The sequence below is a fragment of the Mastomys coucha genome, unplaced genomic scaffold (assembly GCF_008632895.1).
Source record: "Mastomys coucha isolate ucsf_1 unplaced genomic scaffold, UCSF_Mcou_1 pScaffold22, whole genome shotgun sequence".
In the NCBI taxonomy this organism is placed as follows: Eukaryota; Metazoa; Chordata; class Mammalia; order Rodentia; family Muridae; genus Mastomys; species Mastomys coucha.
The window spans coordinates 152,909,717-152,930,648 of record NW_022196905.1 but is presented as its reverse complement, the minus strand read 5'-3'; the positions used below and the strand labels follow the sequence as shown (position 1 = coordinate 152,930,648).

At 42.2% G+C, this 20,932-nt stretch overlaps 1 protein-coding gene across 2 annotated transcripts in view; it reads left to right on the top strand.

Moving 5' to 3' along the window:
• Window positions 1-746: 746 nt before the first annotated feature.
• Fam155a (family with sequence similarity 155 member A) overlaps window positions 747-20,932 on the top strand; it is a 544,774-nt gene continuing 524,588 nt past the window's right edge. Inside the window, exon 1 of one of the 2 annotated variants that reach the window (XM_031338988.1) lies at window positions 747-1,968. In XM_031338988.1, the coding sequence (XP_031194848.1) occupies window positions 1,027-1,968 (942 nt within the window). In that variant the 5' untranslated portion in view covers window positions 747-1,026. The remainder of the gene's footprint in view (window positions 1,969-20,932) is intronic. The other variant, XM_031338987.1, reaches the window with a different exon arrangement.

Sequence of the window (20,932 nt, the reverse complement as noted above, 5' to 3'; positions counted from 1 at the left end):
CCTGGGTGCACAGGACCCAGGGGGCGGCGGACAGCGGGTCTCGAAGCCGACGCCCGGGCGCGTCTTCGTCCTCGTCCCCCGGCCGAGCGACTGTCACTGCACCAGGATGGAGAGACCTCGGGGCGGGAGGAGATGACGCAAAATCCAGCGCTCCCCCCCAAAAAAGTGTGCCTCCAGGACGAAGATGGCGGCAACTTAGCCCGGGGACTGAAGATGACTGTGGCCTCCGGAGGCCCAGAGCAAGCGACTCGGCCCCCGGCGGCGCCCGCGGGCAGACCTGCAGCGGCCGCGGCGACAGTCGGAGCGCGGGGTGGGGGGTGGGGGGGAGGGACAGCCCCGCCGGCGGCCGCCCAAGCTCGGGGCGCGGGGAGAGCCAGCGCGAAGTAGGCGCGGGAGGCGGAGGAGAAGCCAGCGACGGAGAGGAAGGAGGAGGAAGAGGAGGAGAAGAGGAGGAGGAGAGGAGGAGGGGAGGCGCTCCGGTCGCCGTCAGTGGGCAGCAGAGACGCGGCATGCCCCTTGCAGGGGAGAGCGGGCTGTCCTCAGCTGGGCCATGGGGACCCGCGCGCTGACAATGCCGGGGTGATAGGAGCAGCGCCAGCCACCCCGCCACCTCCACCACCATCACCTCCCGCACTCAGCCTCCCCACCGGCCAGCACAGCACCAGCCTCCGCGTCTCTCTCTCTCTCTCTCTCTCTCTCTCTCTCTCTCTCTCTCTCTCTCTCTCTCTCTCTCTTATTGTCTCCCACTCTTCAGGGTATGGGGTCGGCTGATGATTAGGTCGGAAGCAAGATCTTCCTCCAAAGTATGGTAATATTTATGTAGGCAGAAAGAGAGAGAGAGAGAGAGAGAGAGAGAGAGAGAGAGAGAGAGAGAGAGAGAGAGAGAGAGAGAGAGAGAGAGAGAGAGAGAGAAGAAACGGGAGGAGGGGATACGGAAATTAAACCCTTTAAGTCAATGCATATTGTGGTGACACCGGCACAGGAGCCCTCACGGTGGAGTCGGCCAGGGCTGTGCGTTCCCAAAATATGACCAGGGGTGCTTGGATGTGTCGGCAGTATGACGACGGCTTAAAAATCTGGTTGGCAGCACCCCGGGAGAACGAGAAACCGTTCATCGATTCAGAGCGGGCTCAGAAATGGCGACTGTCTCTGGCTTCCCTCTTGTTTTTCACAGTCCTGCTCTCTGATCACTTGTGGTTCTGCGCCGAGGCCAAGCTGACCCGGACCCGGGACAAAGAGCATCACCAACAGCAGCAGCAACAGCAGCAACAGCAGCAGCAGCAACAGCAGCAGCAGCAGCAACAGCAGCAGCGACAGCAGCAGCGGCAGCGACAGCAGCAGAGGCAGCGACAGCAGGAGCCCTCCTGGCCCGCGCTCCTGGCCAGCATGGGGGAGTCCTCGCCCGCCGCCCAGGCACACAGACTCCTCTCCGCCTCCTCGTCCCCCACCCTGCCCCCCTCCCCGGGAGGCGGCGGCGGCAGCAAGGGCAACCGAGGCAAGAACAACCGGAGCAGGGCTCTTTTTCTAGGAAACTCTGCCAAGCCGGTGTGGCGTCTAGAGACTTGTTACCCCCAGGGCGCCTCCTCCGGCCAGTGCTTCACCGTGGAGAGCGCGGACGCTGTGTGCGCCAGGAACTGGAGTCGGGGGGCGGCCGCGGGGGAGGAGCAGTCGTCCAGGGGCTCGCGGCCAACTCCTTTGTGGAACTTGTCGGATTTTTACCTTTCGTTTTGTAATTCCTACACACTTTGGGAGTTGTTTTCGGGGCTGTCCAGCCCCAGTACTTTGAACTGCAGTCTGGACGTGGTGCTCACAGAGGGCGGTGAGATGACCACGTGTAGACAGTGCATCGAGGCTTACCAGGACTACGACCACCACGCTCAGGAGAAGTACGAAGAGTTTGAAAGCGTGCTGCATAAGTACTTACAGTCGGATGAGTACTCGGTGAAGTCCTGCCCTGAGGACTGCAAGGTAGGGACAGTGGGTTCCTTTCCCCTCCGCTGAGGCTTTTTTCAATGTTTGATTCATTTATCTGACTCCGGCTTTGTAAGTTTAATCAGTGTTTATCTGGCTATGAGAACTTGACTTTCTGACGGAGTTGGGGAAATCTGGTAGGTTGCTGGTGGCCTGATGCCTTCTTTTCAGCGCCTTTGGTACATCAGGGAAGTCCATCTTCTAAGATCACAAAGTCAAGGCTTGAGCTGTTTCTTCGAGCTTTGCAGTTGGCTCATACTCTGTTACTGTTTGTCAGGGAAATAGAGAGGGGACCAACGCACGAAGGTAGCCAGAAGGGATCTTCTGGTGAATCTGCCTACATCATTTATCCACTTCTAACATAGTGAGGTTGGTTGGCCAGAGGAAGAAGAGAAGGTATAGCTGTCGATGTAGAGGAAAACAGCCAAACATACACATTTTATGGGTTTTATGGGCTAGCTCTTGTTCTTCAGTAAGTCTGAAGGCCTGTTCTCTTTAAGCTCCCTGTTTTCTCTTAGAAGTCTGTGTAGTATAGGCCTGGGTGTCATATGAGTAGAAGGTTGTAATTAGCTATCTATTAATTGATTCTCAATGTTAAACTGGTAATCGTACACCTTACGTAATTGCTTTTTTTGCATACTCTGAAGAAATAGCAGATGACACATATTTGATGCTACAAGCTAAAATTCTGAGGAATAGTTAATAAATTATATTGTAGTCAGCAAGGACCGTGGTGACCTTGCTGATTATGATTAACAAAGGAGAAGTCTAGGCAAGTTTCTTGGAAATGGTTTTATGCATCCCATAGCTGCTGGAGGCGCCGCTGTCCGTGGTGCTGAAATGGGTCTTGTCCAAGAGAGGCCTAAAGATGAAGAAGCTGCAGTGACCTTTATCTGGGAAGGCATGAGGACTGTAGGTGTGGGTGTTAGCTTTTCAAAGCAATCAAAACACACACACACACACAAGAAAATTGTTTCAAAAGAAATTAGACACATAACTTTTCTTCCCTTTCTGATTTCCCCAACCCCTCAGAGCTTAAGGGCCACCTCCACTTGCTTTCTTTGGAGGAGGGGTCAAGGGTCATGTAGATCAACAGAGTGTGATGCATAACTCAGGGCTCTTATTTGAAGCCAGAAGAGCTCAACTGTAAGCCACACCATATGCACTCTAAACTTAAGCTGGCCGTGCTTATGGTTTTTATTTCTGTTTTTCCTTTTTTACAACCAGAAATTTGGACTGCCATTAGTCAGTTTATCGCATTGATGAAAATTTTATTTCAGTGGATAAACCAACATTTAAGTTCTCATTGTAGGTTTTAAACAGGCCTGTAATTCATTTCTGGAAGAAAAATCAGCCTTAATGATGGAAACTAACAATGAATGACGAATGTATGTTCTGCATTGTTGTTTACCCTGATGGGATTGTTGCATGAACATTAAGATAATAAAAAGACGGAAAATTCCACTGTTAGTAAAAGTATGACATAGATTCCAATAATTTACAGTTAGAGGCCATGATGAAAATTTGACTTTGCATGCTCCCTTGACTGTCAGCCCTCACTGACATGCCTTGTAATTTTAATTTGATTAACTCAGTATTTGAAAGAGAGTCTGTGCTGTCAGTGAAGTGGAGTCATTCCATACCTCAGAGGAAGTGTCCAAATACATCAACTGTTTGTTTCTTCCTTCTTCCTTCTCTTCATCTAAATTAATTCTCAACATGGAATTTATATCATCATTATGGAAGCGTCGACTGTAAATCTTTAAGATGCTACGAGGTACTCTAAGGATGATACTTAGATTTTTGGATAAAGTAGGTACTCTAAGATGATTCTTAGATTTTTGGATAAAGTAGAATTTGATAACACTGTAAAATCTTAACTTTTTAAAACCATTCCTCTTAGCACTGAAAAGTAAACAGAAATACACTGTATCTCTCAGTGCAGCAGAATTTATTCCTGGAGATGCCCTGGTAACCTGCATTCACTCCTTGGTGGTAGAGACATGGTAAATTACTTTTGCCAGTAGGAAATAATAATTTCATAATAGACGGTTTTTAAAAAATATATGAATTTAAGTTGAAAGTGTTAGCATACTTGGTTTAAGGTAAATGAACTAACTGGTTATGCATAGAAAACGATACATGTGTATTTCCTGAATTTAATGAATAATTTCTCTGATTCTGAAAAGGCCATTATGTGTACCTTAATACAAAGTATGAGGTTGGTTTAAAGTGATTGCTGATTTTGAAGATTATAACTCAATCTCTAAAAACATTTTCGTATTTCAATGCAGTTCCTATTATACAATGACTACAGTCAGGATCTTTCTTAAAATTCATGCAAAAATCCCCCCACCCTGCCTTCGGCAGTTACAAAGCCAGAGATAGGCTAAAAGGATAGGCCGTCTAAAAAGGTTGGCTAAAAGTAAACACATGTGTCTCCATGGTTACTAACATGCACATAAAATGCTGTTTTGATGGTTTATAAATATATTTATTATAGATAAGATATATAACGTCCTGTTGGCAGTATAAATTAGTGGTACTTACATTTTAGGAGAAACATGTTAACTTTTTAACTGATTTGCTGCAGTGATATCTAACTTTTTAGAGTTAAGATATATTATTGAATTTAGTTTCATATTTTTCCACTAGAAATATACTCTATAAAATAAGAGTGGATGAAATTAAAATTCCATGTAAATCTCTTAAAGAGCTTTTACTTGGGAGGGGGATGGACCAGTTTGTACCAGTTATGCATTTTAAAAGTCTTAAGTCACATCTCATATGACTTAACAGTGAACATTACAGTATATGTCAGGAACTCCCTTACTGTGGAGGGTGAGCAAGAGGATTTCAAATTCCAGACAAGGCCAGCATGCCTGTAAAATAGCTTCTGATTTCTTCTATTTTGTTTGCTTGTTTTTGGTTTTGTTTGTTTAAGTTTGTTTGTCTTGAGTTCCTAGTAAGTAGAGATCAAAGAGAGCCATTTTATTTTAGAAAACTCACGTAACATAATAGAAAAAAAACCTCTACTCTGGTATACATTTTTAAATTATTGTGATAAATGGCTTGTTATCTTTTATTTAAAAAACAAATGTTTGCATTTAAGAAGAAATGTAAAAAACTATAATATAAATATGAGACTCATACTTTGCCTTTTGAGATTCTGTGTTACATAAACTGATAGCAGTAGGTTTGGGTAATTAGCCCCCGGAGTTCATGGCATTATTCAAAGACAGTGTCTTCTGCGTACAAGAAGAATCTGATAAACGTGTCAAAATCTTCAAGTCAGACAATATAAAAAATGACATTTTCCAAGCTCCAACTTAAAAATATATGATTTTCATGCTTGACTTTTACAAGTTTTGCTCTTCTTATAACACTTTTAAATTAAACCATGAGCATTCTAGAAGATGCATCCTTTGTCTGTGAGGTTTGGGATTACATATATTTGTGTTACCCATTAAGTGTTTGTTGCTACTGACAGCATTGTTTACCTAATATGCTTTCAGATACTTGATCAAAGAATACATATTTGAGATTGAATTCTAACATTGGACGTGGCAAAATTTTAAGATCAGTTATGTCTGTGTAAATTGTCATCTCCAGGGCCCCGAGAAGTGCATGGGCTCTCACTGTTTTATTGTACCACATCATCATATTCTGCATGTTAATTGCTTGCCTTTAGCAGACACAGACTACACATTGCCTCATGCATGTCAAGGACTTGAAGTTTTCCTAATACTTTAGATTTTCTTTTTCATTCCGAGTTGCTTACAGGGCCACCCATTTTGAAGTCATAGAGCTGTGGACTTGGATACAAGGGAGCAGACAAAGCAGTTCCTGTGATGGCTAAAGTTCATTGTCAACATGACACACCTGGGAAGAGACACTCCCAACTGAAGAATTTCCTCCATCATATTGGCCCTTGGGCATGTCTGTCAGGCATTTTCTTGAGCGGTAATTGATGTAGGAGGGCTCCGTCCACAGTTAGAGTTGCCATCCCTAGGTGGGCCTAGGGTGTATAAGAAAGAGCCAATTTGTGAGTCTGGATGCTAGCCAGTAATCAGTGTCCCTCCATGGCCTCTGCTTTAGTTCCTGCTCCTGGTTCCCTCCTCCTTGAGTTCTTGTTCTGACTTCCTTGATGGTGGTCTGAGACATGGTAATGTAAGCCAATTAACTCATTTCTTCCCACAAGCTAGATTTGGTCAGTGTTTTATCACAGCAACAGAAATGCAAGCTAGGATAATGATAGTACTTATTCTTGCTTGTCTTAATGTTGTGTTCTTTAAAGTCATAGAGAAATGTTTTTTAAGAATATTTATTTATTTTTGTTTATGTGTACATATGTATATGTATGTATATGTGCCCTATGTGCACATAAGCTTCTACACGGGTCAAAAGATAAAGTATAGATGCTGGAAATTGAATCAAGGTCCTCTGAAAGAGGAGAAAATGTTTTTAACAACTGGCCATTCTCTCCAGCATCAGGAAACAGTTTCTGGAAAGAAAATCCAGTACCTTAAAACTGCTTCCAGTCCGTGTTTTAACCTCCAGCATTATTCTGCTGTTTCTAGTGACTGCACACATGTCCATGTCGAGGATAGAGAGCATATCTAAGCATAGGCTTCCACTTACATCCTGCTACTTTATTATTCTCAGTCATGTTTGTAAGTGAATGATTTTTCTACAGGATCAGGTGATCTGGTCAAGCACATGAATAGGGCTTCTGTAAAGTCAAAGATACCATCAAGACTCGGATTTGTGGATTTTAGAAATACATTTTGCAGTATGTAATTGCTGATTTATCCTTGGCACTTCCCCCCTTATAGAAAACATACTTCACAATATGCCCTGATGTGAACGGTCTGCAGTATTCGAGACTGAGCAGCATGTTTTTATGCTGGACTCGTAACTGGGTCAGATTAGCCGCTATATAGGACATAACCTAGATGCCGATGTATGTTGCTTTTAATCACTTCTGTTGGATGAGGTCAGTGTTTGCTTATGCAAGGTGAATTTAAGTGCAGAGAATAGGAAACCAAGCAGAGATTTCAACCCCACCCTCTCTCATGTGGAAATTGCAAATCACCACGTTAATTTTTCTTGCTAAACTCACTATACAAGAACAACGTATAAATAACTGTTTCAAGGAACATAATATTTTGGTTTGGGTTATCTGAGCTGTTGCTTTAATTCATTTTTCATTAAAAACGTCAATCCTATAATGACTAAGCCGCAAGCACTTTGATGCTTATATTGGTTTAGGGCCTAAAGATAGTTATTCAGTGCCACTGGACATGGAGTCTTCATCAGTGCCCATGGGCATGTTGGAGATCCTAACCTGCTTTAGAAACCCTGACATCTAGAGATTCTGATGGCTTTTATTTGATGTGTGTCATGTGCCTGGGCTTGTTTAAAATGGAATGGTGAGTATTAGACTCAGCTAAGTTCTTTTAGTGCTTATATCTCCATGTGCATACCAATCGCAGTAAAAGTCGAATCAGCCAACTACCTTGTGCAAGGGTATTATGTACGCAGTGGCTAGACGGCAACAGGCTAGTGAGGAGGTTGAGGGAAAAGATGTGAAGTGAGCTACCTGATGCCAGGCGAGAAGGCAGAAGCAACCTTAGAGCTATGGAAAAGGCTGAGTATGGAAAGGTAGGCCTGAGGACTGGCTTCCTGCTGGGCCAAGTCACCACACCCATGTTCACAGAATGGGCTGAACACAGGACTGCAGCAACAATGTTGAAGATGCACTCACCTCATTATTTCCTCTTCTAATCCTATCAGATTGGAATATACAGACCCTGGACTTTCTTGAAAGTATATGGCTAGTTTCCAAGGCAACCTGTTGGCCTTCTGTGTTACTTCCTCCAGCTCATGTCTGTTCCTTCCTCATCTGCTCACTTCATCCAACATGGAAAACCTCTCATTTTTGAAATAAAAAATGTTAATAGGCCATGTTTTTGTTTTTGTGTTTTTCTGTTTTCTATAGCAGTACAAATTCATATATAATCTCTTTAAAGACACACACTGCTAATGAACACAGGTTGATTTAGTTCAGGAAATACTTTTTGACAGAAACTGTTCCCTCTGGAAGTAATTATAAATAACCATCATTTTAATCACATATTTAATATACTTCTTAAATGAAATATTCTAATGTGCTCTGATATTTAATATTCAAAAGAACATGAGGTTAATGTGTGTCCTTTCTTATAAGAAGTGAATAATATAAGCTATATACTATTCTAGAGGCACGGAGATATTTATTTGTAAGTGATAATGATTTATTACTAGGCTTCTTGACAGTCTGCTTTTATACTCAGGTACTTATAAGCAAGATGTTATGGTAGGGATCCCTGTGGAAATTATCTTATTATCCATTGATATTCCACTCATATTTAAGGATAGCTTTGATGCTCTTAATGATGTCTCCACCCTTGTGTGGGGTGACTGAATGTTTATGACCTTTAGCCTCGTTCCTTTGGGTTTTTTCTCCTCTTATTGCTGTGCCTGCTTGCTGTCACCCAGCATGTCCTTGCCTGCCACTTGGAAATGGATCTCATGGGAAATCCAAAGTTTAGAATTCTTTCTTTTCTGCAACTCCCTTAAAAATGGATTGGTCCGTTTCTTACTGAACTGCCGTTGACTTTGTTAATTTCAAATGCAAATTGAGCTAAGCTGCAAAGGGCAGTGGTGTCACAGCATTCTCTCTCCTAGACTACACTGTTGATGACCCAGACACCAAGTGTTAGGAGAGGCCAACAGGCCTTAGAGATTTTTAGATCAGAAACCACTTCCTTTCATCTTTATGTCTGCCCTGTGAGGTAAGCCCCACGGCTGGCTGGCTTTGTTGATGTTGGCCTCTGGTGAGGCAGAACGGCATATGTCCAAAGTCATTTGCCTCCTGCCTAGCATATTTAGAGAAAAACAGGAAAACAAGACAGAGGCTGGGCTCCCTTCTCTCTTTAAGGACACACTGCCAAGGCCCAGGAAACCTCTGGAGTTCATCTCTTGAAGATTCCACCATTTCCCAAGCAGGCCAAGCTTGAAACCAAGCTTCTACTGGATGGATCTTAGGGGAACATTCCAAACCCAAACCTGAGAAAAAGGAAAATAATTTTGAGAAAGACACAGAGTTAGTCAAAAGTGCCACACTTTGTGGAATGGACATTTAGGTCAGGGAGGGGCTGGTAAATGTGTCAGTGGGTAAAGGTGCTTGTTGCCGAGACTGACCACCTCAGGTCAGTGCTGGGTCCTGTGTTGTGGAAGAGGAGAACCACAAGTTGTCCTCTGATCTTTACATTCTGTGATGTGGGCAGTCTACATGCACGGACATCCTCCCCCGTCTCTCTTTCTCAGACACCACACACACACACACACACACACACACACACACCACATCACACACCAAACACACCACACACACACACACACACACCATACACCACACCACACACACACACACACACACACACACACACACATACCACACCACATACATACACCACACACCACAAACACACACCACATCACACACCAAATACAACCCCCCCCACACACACACGCCATACACCACACACACCACACACACACACACACACACACACCACACCACATACATACAGCACACACACACACACATATACACCACATACAGCACAAACACCATACACCACACACACACACACACACACACACACACACACACATACCACACCACATCACACACCAAATACACCACACACACACACACACACACACACGCCATACACCACACACCACACACACACACATACACACATACCACACCACATACATACAGCACACACACACATACACACCACATACAGCACAAACACCATACACCACACACACACACACACACACACACACACACCACACACACACCATACCACATACACATACACACCACACAGCACAAACACCACATATACCACACACACCACACATATACACACAAACCACACACCACACCACACACACACACACACACACACACACATAAGCACACTTGCACACACATATAAATACTCATCAAATGTAAAAATATTTTTAAAACTAGGTCGATGACTTTGACAGCTGTGTCTTGGTGACCTTACACCTGTGGATTTAGTACATGATAAGAACATATGCCGAGAGGTGGTGGGAGCAGGTGTAAGTTGCTGGTGAATGAAGACAAATCCAGCTGCTTTGATTAAGTTTGTCAGAGAAAAGAGAGGATGAATGGAGGTCAGTGTCCCCCAACAAACAATTTACAGCAAAATGAAGGTGACACTTAGAGTTCTTAATCTCTCTATCAAATGGGCAGTATTGTATGTCGATCACTGTTAAAGCTTTTGGGAGAGGTGTGATCATGTGATGAGTATGCTCTTTAACATCCAGACATCTTCTTTTTAACACTTATGTTTTTAAATGGAACAATGATTTACTTGCAGTAGTCCAGAAAATAAATTTAATATAACTTTAAATTAGAATATACTTCCATCAAATAGAAATCTCATGCCAAAGTAATATAAAATATTGATTAGTCTTAAGTATGAAATCAAACATTATATAGACTATGTTGCTAAAGTTATTACCTTTGGGAATGTGTTGCTAACTAAATTGTATATTTCAATAGCAAAAACCAGCTTTAAGTTTAATAGGGAGGTGTAGAGAGATCATTAGATGACTGAGCACAAACTGGCTTTAGTTTTCTGGTTTCACTATTTTATAGTTTCATGAGGTTGCCCAAGTGACTGACAACAGAGAGTCTACCCACCTGTTCCATAGACCATGTCTTCTGTCTATGAGAACATATTTAACCAGGATGTAGCGATGCCAGTGAGTGGTGACCACTCATTAAAACCCATGGCAAACATGGCGAAAACAAATGTCCTCACCCGAAGTCTGACAAAATTGCTGGTTACCCATTTGCAGCTTTTAAGTAGGCATTTCATTATTTATTTATTTATTTATTTATTTTTCGAGACCGGGTTTCTCTGTATAGCCCTGGCTGTCCTGTAACTCACTGTGTAGACCAGTCTGGCCTTGAACTCAGAAATCCACCTGCCTCTGCCTCCCAAGTGCTGAGATTAAAGGTGTGTGCCACCACCGCCTGGCTGACATTTCATTATTAATAATGGAATCTTGATGTGTTGTACAGGTCTCTGTTTCACTTTCTGAGAAAGGCAACTGAATTATTAAGTAACCACCAATAAAATCTTATGCAAACTCTTGGCTCAAATAAGAGTGATGCACTCTATTTTGTTGTTGTTATTTTATATTAGGAGATAACAAAAGATGTATTTCATCCTGAATGGATCCTGTCAGTGACTTAAACAAGTTGGATAGCCATCTAGCATCTAGAGGGGACAGGTGAGGGAGACTGTGGTGTTATCCTCCATCCCCTCAGTTCCATGGTAGGATTCGTCTTGAGGAAAATTTTGGGTGATATATCTTGATAGGAATTAAAAGGGCAGGTGCACCCAGATTTATTGTTGGAGACAGTGTCCTGAACTTTGACCTCCTATATTTATTTGCACAGTGCTTGTTAAATTCTGTGTTCTTCACTGTACCACACACTTACTTGGTTTGCGATGATTAGTATTCTTCTGACTGTGGCGTAGGAAAGGAAGTCTAGTAGCAGATGGCCTTGGCTTTGAACCAGACTCACTAGACATGGCAGATATAGCATGTGTCTGAATACAGAGGACAAAATGAGGTCAGAGGAAAACTCATCTATGCTCTACTCCATGAATGTGGAGATGCTCTCCTGAGCAAACAAAGACACAAGACATAGCAAAGTCCTTCGTTGACAGTCATCACGACTGGGAGAGTTTTGCTAACCAGTACTTCCACTTGCTTCAAAATATGAAAGAACCTCTGTAGGTATACCTTCAGTGCAGTCTACACTCAACAGAACAGTTCTATAAAAGGGTCCCAGGGCAGAGGGATATGTGGGGAAGATCAGGAGCACTTTGCTACTGAAGATGGGCAAGAGGCATATGTGGGTACTGTCTTCCATAACCCTCGATAGCGTCTTTGCCTTGGGATATCTGACTGCTAGATAACCTCAAATGTTCCTGATGACTCTTTAAGCTCACAGTCAGGACTTCAGTGAGAATGTCCCAGGCAAAGAGGAGAGTCCTTCATGGGGATGGAAGACCTTGTGTCTTACTCTAATGCCTTGTTCCTACCAATAGCACTGAGCTCTGACTGGGAGGTAATAACAATGTCAGTGCGATGTTAGACTCAATTTCTCATTTATTTATTTACTGGTCCGAATATTGAAAACATGAGTAAACCAGGCATGTATTCCTCTCCTGGGAGAAGTAAAAACCTGAGGTTAATGTGTGAGTGAGCACTTTTGACACAGTCCTTCCTGCCTTTTGCTCATATTGATCATTATTACATCGTCAAACAATCCTTTTGAGCAAGTAGGACCCAGAGTCATCATGGCCCTGGGTTGTGTGAAAAGTTTTATTTTTACCCTCTGTTTTTCCCCACTTAATTTTGACACATGGATGCAATCCTATAGCTATTTCTTTGTGGAGCCTACAACACTGAAGTCACTTTATAAGGCATTCCACTCTTTTTCCTGTATCTTACAGCCATAAAGTCACATAAAGGCAATTCATAAATGTATTTATTTTATGATATATTGTATTTTATTTTGTATTTTATTGTTTTGAGAATTCCATACATGGGTACTGTGTTTACAACACTTCTGCCATTTCTTCTTTTACTTCCAACTTCTTCTGTGCCTCCCAACTGCCTCTAAGAGTGTTGACTTTTTTATTACTGTTAAACACCCCCCCCCACATACCCACACACTCACTCACACATACACAAACACACTCACACACACATATACACACACTCACACATACACAAACACTCACACATACATACACACAAACACACTCACACACACACACAAACACTCACACATACATATACACAAACACACTCACACACACATATACACACATTCACACATGCACAAACACACTCACATACACACACACATACACAAACACTCACACATACATACACACAAACACACTCACACACACACTCACACATGCACACACTCACACATGCACACACACACTCACACATACATACATACAAACACACACCCACACATACACACAGACACACACAGACACAAACACTCACAAATACATACACACAAACACACTCATACACATACACACACACATACACAAACATTCACACACACATACACACATAAACACATACTCACACACACATACACACACACTCACACATACACACACATACACAAACACTCACACATACATACACACACATACACACACACTCACACATACATACACACTCACACATGCACACACACACTCACACATGCACACACTTCTGAGCACATTTAGTGTTGTTCACATGCAGAACTGACCACTTGTGATTGGATAACCTATGGGAGGCTCACTCCTAGAGATTCCTCCTTCCTTAGCAGCCATTAGCTCTTCATCTAAGTGGGGCCCTCTGAGATTTCCCCCATTCACACTGACATGTCTATTGGTTTTGTATTATGCAATGGTGTTGTGGAGATATTATGAGTACAGACAGCTTTCTTGTACTATACAGAAGTTACAACTCCCATGAGACAATTTAAAACAGCCCCATAGATTAAGAGCCAGATGGTAGTGGGTTGAAATTCTGGCTCAGGCATGAGTCATTCCCCATAACCATCCACACTTAGGGTCAAGTTAGCCATCATCAACAAATGGGGTACCCTGAGCTGAGAGAGGATAAGGAATGTGCAAAGACCTCATAGTTCAGTGCGACAGACCAAGAATTCCAACCTATAAACATTTGGCTTTCGATGGCATGGGGATGTTTTAAATTACATTTATTGTCCACTCTGGCACCCATCTTGTGTTCATGGTCATTTGGATTTCAATTTGTTTGTTTGTTTTAGAAGGGATGAAGCAGATGGATGGGAGGCTCATACCAGAGAGGAAAGAACATAAAATAATTTTGCACATAAAACTAACCAACTTGCTCTTTCATGTTTTATTATTGCTGCTGTTGCACTAACCTAAGGTCAGAGATTAACATGTTCCTGCACGTCAGAAGGATCTGGGCTATTTGTGTGAAAGGTCTGTCCTAGATCAGGCGAGCTCTGGAAGAAGGGGCAGGTTACCTGTTTACCTAAGAGTGTCCACTGGGTCTTCTTCCCAGACATTCATGTTCCTCTCAGACTCTGAAAACAGTGATGGCACCACGGAGTTTTCTCCCTCAGCACTACCTGAAACCTGGGCACAGGGCACACACTGCAGACTTTGTCCTCACCACAGTGATTGATCGGCTTTGCATCTAAGTCATTCTTTTGCTAGTCTGGTTAACATGCTGGGCAGAGATCGTGGACCTGTTTTCCAGAGGGGATTTTATTTTAAAGGCAGAGAAGGTAAGCTCAACCTTAAGAACCACAGAAGCTATTGGGAGTTATCTGGGGGAAAACAAATGTTCTTTAAAGGGTTGGCTTGAATTTCAAATCATGGAAGAGCAGGATTCCCTTGCATAGAATGAACACTGGCTGCTCTGACACAAAGCTAAACCTGGTCCATACACAAACCTCCTGAGGCATTGGCATCATGCCAAAGTCCAAGCAATGCAGTAGGGAGAGTAAGAGGACTCACTCACACAGTGAGACCAAGTAAAAGGACCCACACAGTGGGACCACATAAGAGGACCCACAAGTACTATATTTACATAATTGCAGCTCACCTTTCACCTAGTCCACCTCTGCACATATTCCTTTTACTCTCTCCCAAATCCATAATGCCTCCTCCTTCTCTGTTGAAAATAGATTCTTCTTTTATAAAATACACCCAGACTGCAGTTTCCCCTCCTTCTGTGTCTGCCAGCTCCTCCATATTCCCTCTCACCCAGTTCCTTCACAAAAGAGCAGGCCTCCAATAGACAACAACCGAACAGGACACAACAGGGAAACAGAACAAGATACAAGAAGACAAGGCAAAAGCCCTCATATTGAAGCTGGACGAGGCAACCGAATAGTAGGGAAAGAGCCCCAAGACTAGGCAAAAGAGTCAGAGACTGCCTGATCCTACTGTTAAAGAGTTCTACAGAAACACCAAACAGCAATAAAATATAAGCAAAGGACCTGGTGCAAACACATGCAGGGCCCATGCTTGCTGGTTCAGTCCCTGTGAGCCCATATGAGCCCTACTTAGTTGATTCAGAGGACTGCGTTCTTCTGGTGTCAAAGGAGATGGAAGACTTTCTTCTTAAGTTATTATTGTTACATATGTAAATACATGTGCACATTTTTACACATACCTACACACATATGAATATATACAATCCACTTATTGTTGCTCTTCTGTGTGTATATGTGTTTATCATTAACCCCTTAGAATTGCATAGCCTAGCAGAAGGCTAGTCCTTGGAGAAAAGACATCTTCCCTTCTGTCTTGGTTGGGGATTCTATTGCTGGAACCGAACACTATGACTGTAAAAGCAAGTTGGGGAAGAAAGGGTTGATTTAGCTTACACTTCCTCATTGCTGTTTAGTATTGAAGGAAGCCAGGTCTTCTGGGTCCTGTAATCTTTCTTTTCCTTTTTGGTTTTCTCTGAGCCTTAGATATAGAGGTTCCAACTGTATCATGTTGGGGTGCTCCTTCCCTACATCATTTATTCTCTGGATTTTGGTTGGTTGTGGATCTCTTCATTCTTGAAGTGGCCAGGTATTAGTTATCTAGCTGAGGATGTGGCTTTCCTCCACCTCCAGGAACTGGGTCTTGAAGTGATCAGAATATTTGAGCAGCCTTTCTGTGCGTGTTGTCCTTATGACTAGGACTGGCCCCACACCTCCACAACCCTCTCACTCTCCTTTCCCTCCTTCTGTTTATCCTACTTTCATTTCTTCCTTAATTTGGGGTTTTGGATTGAATTCTGGACCTTGTGCATCCTAGAAGATTTCAGTGCCTCTGAATTATACTACGAACCCTTGGATTTCTGAGAGAGGGTTTCATTATGTAACTCAGGTTCTTATTTCTTTGGCCTGTGGAGAACCCATGTGTATTCATGGGCTCATCTCTGTCATTTTGAAAACAGGAAATGCTGACTGAGTGGGTGCATGATCACCTTTGTGTGTCTTATTTATTCATTGATACTTTCTCATTTCTAAAAGACTTCAAAATTCAGAAAATTAAGAAATCCCATTGATCAGTATGTTGGTCCAGGCTTGATGAAAATTAATTTTATTATATTGGTTGATTTAAAATTGTTTTTAATGACAGGATTGTGCTGATAAAAATGTGTCTTTTTTTAATGATTTAAGTTTTTAGGGATTGTTTCTCAATTCTGGTTTTTAAAACAAGCAGTTAGAATCTTAAACCATTTTTTTTCTTCTTTTTTTTCTTAAACCATTTTTAAAGGGTGGGAATTTAAAATTCTGGTTCCAACTGAAGAAACATGTGTAGTGCTACGGGCCTTTCCTAACTCTTGATTTATTGTGTGCGCAGAATCAAAAGAGAACAGCAGTTACAGCTGAGACAGCAAATGTACAAAGTTTGAAACATGCTTTAATAATAGACTTTTTTTGGTACCGGCTAGAAATCTATGAATCACTCTAGGGAATGATGTACACTTTTTATTCACATACCTTAGTGATTAAGGCTTAATAAATGGATGCCTAATATTCTCATACTACTCACTTTAAACAGATGATAGTAAAAACCTAACAATGAAACATTTATGATTTTTACAACTTAATCATTGCAATATTTTTGTTCATTTGGTTTCTTTTTTTTGAGTCAAGGTCTCTGTGTAGCACTGGGGGCTGCTGTAACTCATGATTTAGACCAGGCTGGCCTTGAGACTGGCCTGCCTCTTCCTCTCAAGCATAGTGATTATAGATGTGAGCCATTATGCCTGGCAGTCACTGTAATTTTAAACAGAGGAAGCTGGCAGTCCTGTGTGACATTCGACTGTGTGTCTTACCTCAGAGTTAGAAGAGCCATAGAAACATTCATTTATTAAATATATGGTTTGCAGAAAAATATATGGTTTGCACTGCCTTTATCCATAAATATGTATTACTTAAATACCTGGTCATTGACAATATTAAGTTCCTGATCCTTCCCACAAGTAGAGTAGAGAAATCACAAAATTATGTGTGAGTCCTTTCCTGTCACTTCTTGACTGTTTAGATCAACTTTTGGTCTGTATCATCCTTTCTCCACTTTGGGGTATTTTATATGCCTAGAGCCTATTTTCGTTCTAGTTAAGAAATACCATGTCTCTAACAGATGCATTGAATGAAGTAAATCAACAACAATATCAACCAACCAGTTCCCCCAGAGCTCCCAGGGACTAAACCACCAACCAAAAAGTACACATGGAGAGACCCATGACTCCAGCCACATATGTAGCAGAAGATGGCCTTGTTGGTCATCAATGGGAGGAGAGGCAGTTGGTTCTGTGAAGGCTTGATGCCCCATTGTAGGGGAATGCCAGGAAAGGAAAGTGGGAGTGGGTGGGTTGGTGAACAGGGGGCAGGGGGATGGAAAAGGGGGTTTTAAGAGGGGAAATGAGGAAAGGGGGTAACATTTGAAATGTAAATAAAGAAAATATCTAATAAAAAATGTGAGATTCTCAAGTGACCGATCTACCACATTCCCTCCAATTTCTTCTGGTAACAGTGAAGGACCCTCCATCAGCTACCTGTGCATGGAAGGATGTAGCATGTCAATCTGAGGGACCAACATATGTAGGTGCTCCAGAGAACACAAGTGTCTTTGTGAAATTCTCACCCAGGCTCTTTCAACCCTTGCTAGTTGGACACACTACAGAACAGTTTAATATCTTGATATGCAAATCTCTCCTCTTGAAATGTATTTCATCATCTAGTTTTTGTACCCTACAGGAGAAAAGACAAAATAGAGGGACAAATGCATATTGCGTTTTAAAAATAGATCTCTAGTGGAAGCAGTTCTTGGGTGCGCTGAGACTTGTTGTTATACAGCAATAGTAATTTAGTCACCAAGATAAAAGATATCCCACAGTGCACCTTGTTAGAAGAGGAGTAAATAATCAGCCATTTCATGTGTGTGACTCATATATGGATGTGGAAGAGGCACAAAATACACCCGTAAACAGGGTGACCATTTAAGCAGGAAAGGGGAGGACATGGAAGGAAAGCTTAGGAGAGTGAGAGGGAAGGGCCTAGACTTCTCTCCATCTAGAGCCACTGTGCTCAGGGTCACTGAGTGAAAAGGATACAACTCATTTCCCTTCACAAATGGTCTTGGTTTCAGCAACTAGGAGAAAAGTAGATTCTACTAAGATCCTTGAAATCAAGGCTGCAGTCCAAGCCTGAAGATACTTTTCATAGCGCCCCGAAGGTCTCTCCCCTTGGAACTATGCTTAGCGCTAAGTCACATAATTACAAAATACTAGTTTTATAAAGGATGCTGTTTGATATCTTTGTTGTTGCACAACAGAGCTTTTCATATGAGAAATATAAACACAGTATTTTATTTGTACATGCCTTTTCATGGCTAATTATGGGTTTGAAAATAACAAACAGCAGCATAATTACTCCGGAGCCTGCACTGGGGTTGTGTGTTCCTTAATCTGGCCACTTAAAGGAAGAGATCACTGTTCATCTGTGAACCTCGCTGGGGAATCACCCTTGAAGCTGCCTCCACCTGCCTTCTAAATTTAGTAGACTATAGAAAAAAACATAGCCCTGTGGCCTCCTGCTAGTTAATTTATGACTGGGGAAACTGGAAAGGTGCTCTATTACTCTGATGGATCCCCAAATTAAGAAGCAATTGACAAAGACAGAAAATCCTTCTTTCAACTTGAAAGATTCTCGTCAGCTTGAAAATGAGAAGAATAATTGGCAAGTTGCTGCAATCTTTTGATCAATACAGCTGATGGAATAGAAATGTGGATGTGAATTTATTTATTATTTTTTGGTAACATGTTATTTATATCTTGTTGCGGGTTGGTCTGGTGCTACCATGTATCCAAATGCTAAATTCTGCACCCCAAGATCTGTTTGTCCCAGGATGAAGGAATTCCCAGGTATACCAGCCCTTGTCATGTAAACCTTGCTCCCCAATTTGAAGTTAATTGGTTAATGAAAGGCTGCAGCCTGTAATTGGGCAGTGAAGAGAGAAAGGAGGGACTTGAGGATCCTGTGAGGGGTCTCAGGAGAGACCAAGAGGAGAAGGAGACAGGGAAATAGAGAAGGTCCTGATGAGGTTGGGTGGATCATGAGCATGTGGCTGGGAGCAATGGGCCCTGAGGATGACCCAGGAGAGAATAAATAGCAAATAACAAGGGAAGTATGGCTGCTATATAAGTTAGAATAGCTTGAAACATGCACAGTCTAGGCTTACAGATTGTAAATAAAATACCAGGGTTGTGTGTCTTTTATGCAAGCTAGCTAGAATAAGTAATTATTTTACAAGATCTTATTCAGACATCTTGCCTAGAACATCAGAGCTTCAAGATACTGTGGCTGAGAAATCACTTGTATGGGGTGAGTAGGTTTACACCTCACACCACTCTCACTAAGTGTTTGAGTGTCTTTATTATTTCTCGATATGTTCTGACCCATGGGGCAGTTTAGTTCATCTAAGGTGATAGCTCTACACAGTACTTAGTCATGTTACCAAGGAGAAGAATTCAGTCCTATGAAATCACCTAGATAATTAGCCACAATTTTCAGATAAGGGAAATAAGGCCTAACTAAGGCACAGAGCACAGAATTCTCCTTCAACAGATTTTTTATTTTTATTTTATGTGGCTGCATGCTTTGCCGACATATATACATGTTCACCACATATGTGCAGTACCTAAGAAGGGCAGAAGAGGGCGTTGACCTCCTGGATTGGCGTTAACCCCGTTTTTTAGCGGCTGTGTTGTGCTATGATTTGAACCTAGATCCAGTGCTCTTAACTGCTGAGCCACCTCTCTAACTTGCGTGCAGGGTTCTTAACTAAGACATTTAGTAGCCATATTTGTCTGCCAGCGAATACAAGTTTTAAAAGATTATGGATAATGGAAAACGATGGTACAATACACTAAAATATCATTTTAGAGAACATTTCTGAATGCAAATGTGGATGTAGTATATATGTGATAGCAAAATATTCCCAGCTACCCCGGTGCAGTATGGGAAGACTGTCTCTCAGCAGGTTTCTGAGTCTTGTTGAGTTACCAAGTATAGACGGTAATAATAATAAAGAAAAAGGAATCTAAAGATGCAGCTGATGCTGACCAGGAGTAGAAACACGCAGAGGGTTAGCGGAGCTTCTCTGAGCCTGGGATAGAGAATGCGCTGACAGTTCCCACCGGATGCTTTACAGTCCTTTACTGTTTGTCCGTACGTAGTGATCAAAACAGTGGTGTACTGCTCTGGACCATTAAGGCATCAAATCACACATGCTTACTTTTAGAAGGAAAGTAATTTTGAGGGTATGTTAACTGAAATGCTGACAGACTTCACACACACACACACACACACACACTCACACACAAATAGATACACACACGTGTGTATACACATCAGTGTACATATACACATATGTACATATACATACACTTACAGATGTGCATACACACACTCATACACATATGCATACTGTATTAGTCAGGGTTCTCTAGAGTCACACACATGTGCAAGCTCTTTATCTTGAAGTCAGTTCACTGATTTGCATTTGTGACATCAAGTGTTTTCTAATGGGGTATTCCTCTCAGAGGATCATACCTTGGAATCTAGTCCTTGTGGTTTCACATGCATGTTAAGGTTATGGTCTCTGATGACATGCCTGGGAACTATGTTTTTCAGCGTTGTAGAGCATTCCTGTACATTTTACATTCAATCCATTTAAAACTTTTTGAGGACTATTAATGGTTAACA